Source organism: Cibotium barometz, chromosome 3 (genome assembly GCF_041138505.1).
Source record: "Cibotium barometz isolate CiBa-2024 chromosome 3, ASM4113850v1, whole genome shotgun sequence".
In the NCBI taxonomy this organism is placed as follows: Eukaryota; Viridiplantae; Streptophyta; class Polypodiopsida; order Cyatheales; family Cibotiaceae; genus Cibotium; species Cibotium barometz.
Genome location: NC_141048.1, coordinates 47,629,258 through 47,632,109, shown reverse-complemented (window position 1 = coordinate 47,632,109; position 2,852 = coordinate 47,629,258). Strand labels below are relative to the sequence as shown.

The 2,852-nt window shown below is 44.9% G+C and overlaps 1 protein-coding gene across 1 annotated transcript; it reads right to left on the bottom strand.

Annotated features, from left to right (window-relative positions):
- Positions 1–1,790: 1,790 nt before the first annotated feature.
- Positions 1,791–2,415, bottom strand: LOC147640166 (lachrymatory-factor synthase-like). Its single transcript, XM_086823305.1, has one exon. The coding sequence runs from the start codon at positions 2,330–2,332 to the stop codon at positions 1,850–1,852; it is 483 nt and encodes a 160-aa protein (XP_086679431.1). The 5' UTR covers positions 2,333–2,415; the 3' UTR covers positions 1,791–1,849.
- Between the last annotated feature and the right edge of the window lie 437 nt (positions 2,416–2,852).

The following is a 2,852-nucleotide window of genomic DNA, read 5'->3' as shown; positions in this document are numbered from 1 at the left end:
TAGGGGGTGTGAGAATATGAGGATTTCATAAAATCTGCCATGCCCTTGCCTTTGTCTCAAGGGCATTCGGATACAGTAGCCTCCAAGACTTTCCCTTTATCATGTGGACGCACAAAAGGGCCTGATGTATCTTTACCTACATTTGTGATGTTTATAAACCCTTGAGGATGGCGAGGTGCCATGGCAAAGACCCACCCCAACACATAGACCCAACCCAACCTAACCCCACAACACAGAGCCTACGACAATCGGACAGACCCAACCCCAACCCCAGCCCACAACATAGAGCCTACAACCCAACGACCCAACAGTGAGTTCCCAAGCCCAAAGCCCCCGCAAAGGAGCCCTTTTATTGGCCTAGCCAACATCGCATCCCACCCATGACCGTACCAAAGCTGTACGCGCCCTCACGAGGCCGACATACAAAAATTATAGAAAGAACAATTAAGATTAATCTATAGAAAGAACAAGCATTAATCAAGATTAGCAGAGTTCTCATCAAATCAAACTAAACAAGCATTAATTAGCAACTAAACAAGCATTAATTAGCAACTAAACAATAACTAATCAGAGACCATCACAGCAACCAACCTCATACAATCACAACACAGACCACCACAGACACGCGGACACTCTGAGCAACACACAGGAAGAAAGGAGTCTCACACATGCTAAATCCTACCTAATACCCATTTAGCCTTAAACCGTACCTAAGTCGTACGTGCCCTCTCAAGGCCGGCATACAAAAATTACAGAAAGAATAATTAAGATTAATCTATAGAAAGAACAAGCATTAATCAAGATTAGCAGGGTTCTCATCAAATCTAACCAAACAAGCATTAATTTGTAACTAACTAGTAAGATCGAACCAGCAACAGAGACCATCACAGACCACCACAGACAACTCGAGTAACCACCACAGAGACGACTCCAGCAACCAACCACATACCATCACAGCACAGACCACCATAGACACACGGACACTTTGAGTAACACGCAGGAAGAAAGGAGCGACCCACATCTCACCTCAACAGCAGAGGAGGTGCACAGGAGACACTCACGGACTGAGCTGTCCCATGCAACACGCAAGAGCGAGCCGCATACGAAGGAGAAGCACTAACCACTAACCACTAACCATGCAACACACATGAACAAAGGAGCGACCCACATCTCACCTTAGCTGGCAGAGGAGGCACAGGAGATGCCCATGATCAAGTCGTCCTATGCAACGCAGGAGCAAGCCGCATACGAAGGAGCAGCACTAACCACTAACCATGTAATATGCATGAAGAAAGGAGCGACCCATGACCGAGCCCATGCACCCCCTAAATTACCACTAGCCCCCATGCATGCACTGTCCCAAAATTTTCACACATGCTAAATCCAACCTAACACCCATTTAGCCTTAAACCTTATAATTTTTTAAAAACCTTATAAACCTTTCAAAATTTTTTTCCTCGGCCTCCCTTCGTATTAATTAATCAAAAAATGTTCTAGGGGGGGCTTTATGGCAATTCTTCTAATGGGTGTAGTACATGTCTCTAAGAAATGAAGTTACATTTAAAAATTTACCATGAAAACCCTTCAAATCTAGCAACCTTGAATGCCTAGGTATTTTCAAACTTAAAATAAGACAAAATAGACTCTCAAAAATTAATTAGAGCATCAAAGGCCTATCTAAAATTAATTAAAGAGAAGGTCTCAAAAGCACAAAAAGATCTTGGTTCTTAGCAAGAGAAGAAGCTGCTCTGTGTGTGTGTGTGTGTGTGTGAGAGAGAGAGAGAGAGAGAGAGAGAGAGAAGGCGTTAATTTAATTTCACATAACGTTGAGGTTGCTTCTTGAACCATTCTAGAGATGGAAGAGGAACTTCTTGAGGTCAGAAATACAAAGCTCATACACAGGTTGGGCGACCTTTCGGAAGCCTTCTTCGTCGCAGCCAGGGGCGGGGGCTATTTGGTAGCTCCATACTATTGTGGTGGAGCCATTGGAAGCTTCTAGAAGGTGGAAAGTAGGCGTGAGTCCCACAAGCAAGGGGGCGGTGGACCTCAACACCACATACTTGAGCCTGTGATTCTTCTCATCGACTTCCAGAAGCTTCTCGTCTGAGTTGGGAGCCTCTCCGAGTGAAGGGTTGGAAGGCCCTTCTACATACCTTACGCAGCCAGCCTGCTGTGGGGAGCCTTCTAGAAGAGAGGATTTGCTCACAACCGAGGTTGCCCACTTGTGCATTCCTAGAAAGTCCCCTGTCACCTCCCACACTGTGGAGACGGGAGAGGCTATGGTCCACTCAAAGGTTGCTTGCCAAAGGCCGCCGCCTGCTGTCTCCGCCATGGCTTGTGCAGAGCAAGCGTGCTCCTCACGCCTTGTATTATAAAGAGATGACGATGAAGCAGAAGAGCCTTCTTGGCATCATCGCAGCGCCCATGCACTTGGTTTATATGAACGTTGCAGCGCTTGATTTATTACGCTTGCTAGTGGACATGCATTTCGATGCGGCCAATGAAGCAAAGACGGCAAAAGATGCAGGCCAATCAAGTTTTTTTTAAAAATAAAATGTAATTACAGCGCCTGCTATTGTATACACAATATGCACCCAAAATCTTTTTCTTGTTTTTAATAATTAATTAAATCGTGAATCGTGTAGTCATGAGTGCATTTGCTAAGGTTTTATGAGCTTTTCTTTTCAAAGGTAATTAGAATGACTCAATTTTTGGTTATTTCTTTTTCAGTCTACTTATACGCAAAACGTGCTTCAATAAATGAAGTAGAGCATGCTATCACTGCATGGAGGTAAATGGAGAAGGCGACCTCGATGCGGAACAGCAAAGAGCTCCTCGCCCTTCTCCTTCGC

Bases quoted from the DNA above. Each gene is read 5' to 3' on its own strand.
- LOC147640166 (XM_086823305.1), bottom strand. From the start codon at position 2,332: ATGGCGGAGACAGCAGGCGGCGGCCTTTGGCAAGCAACCTTTGAGTGG.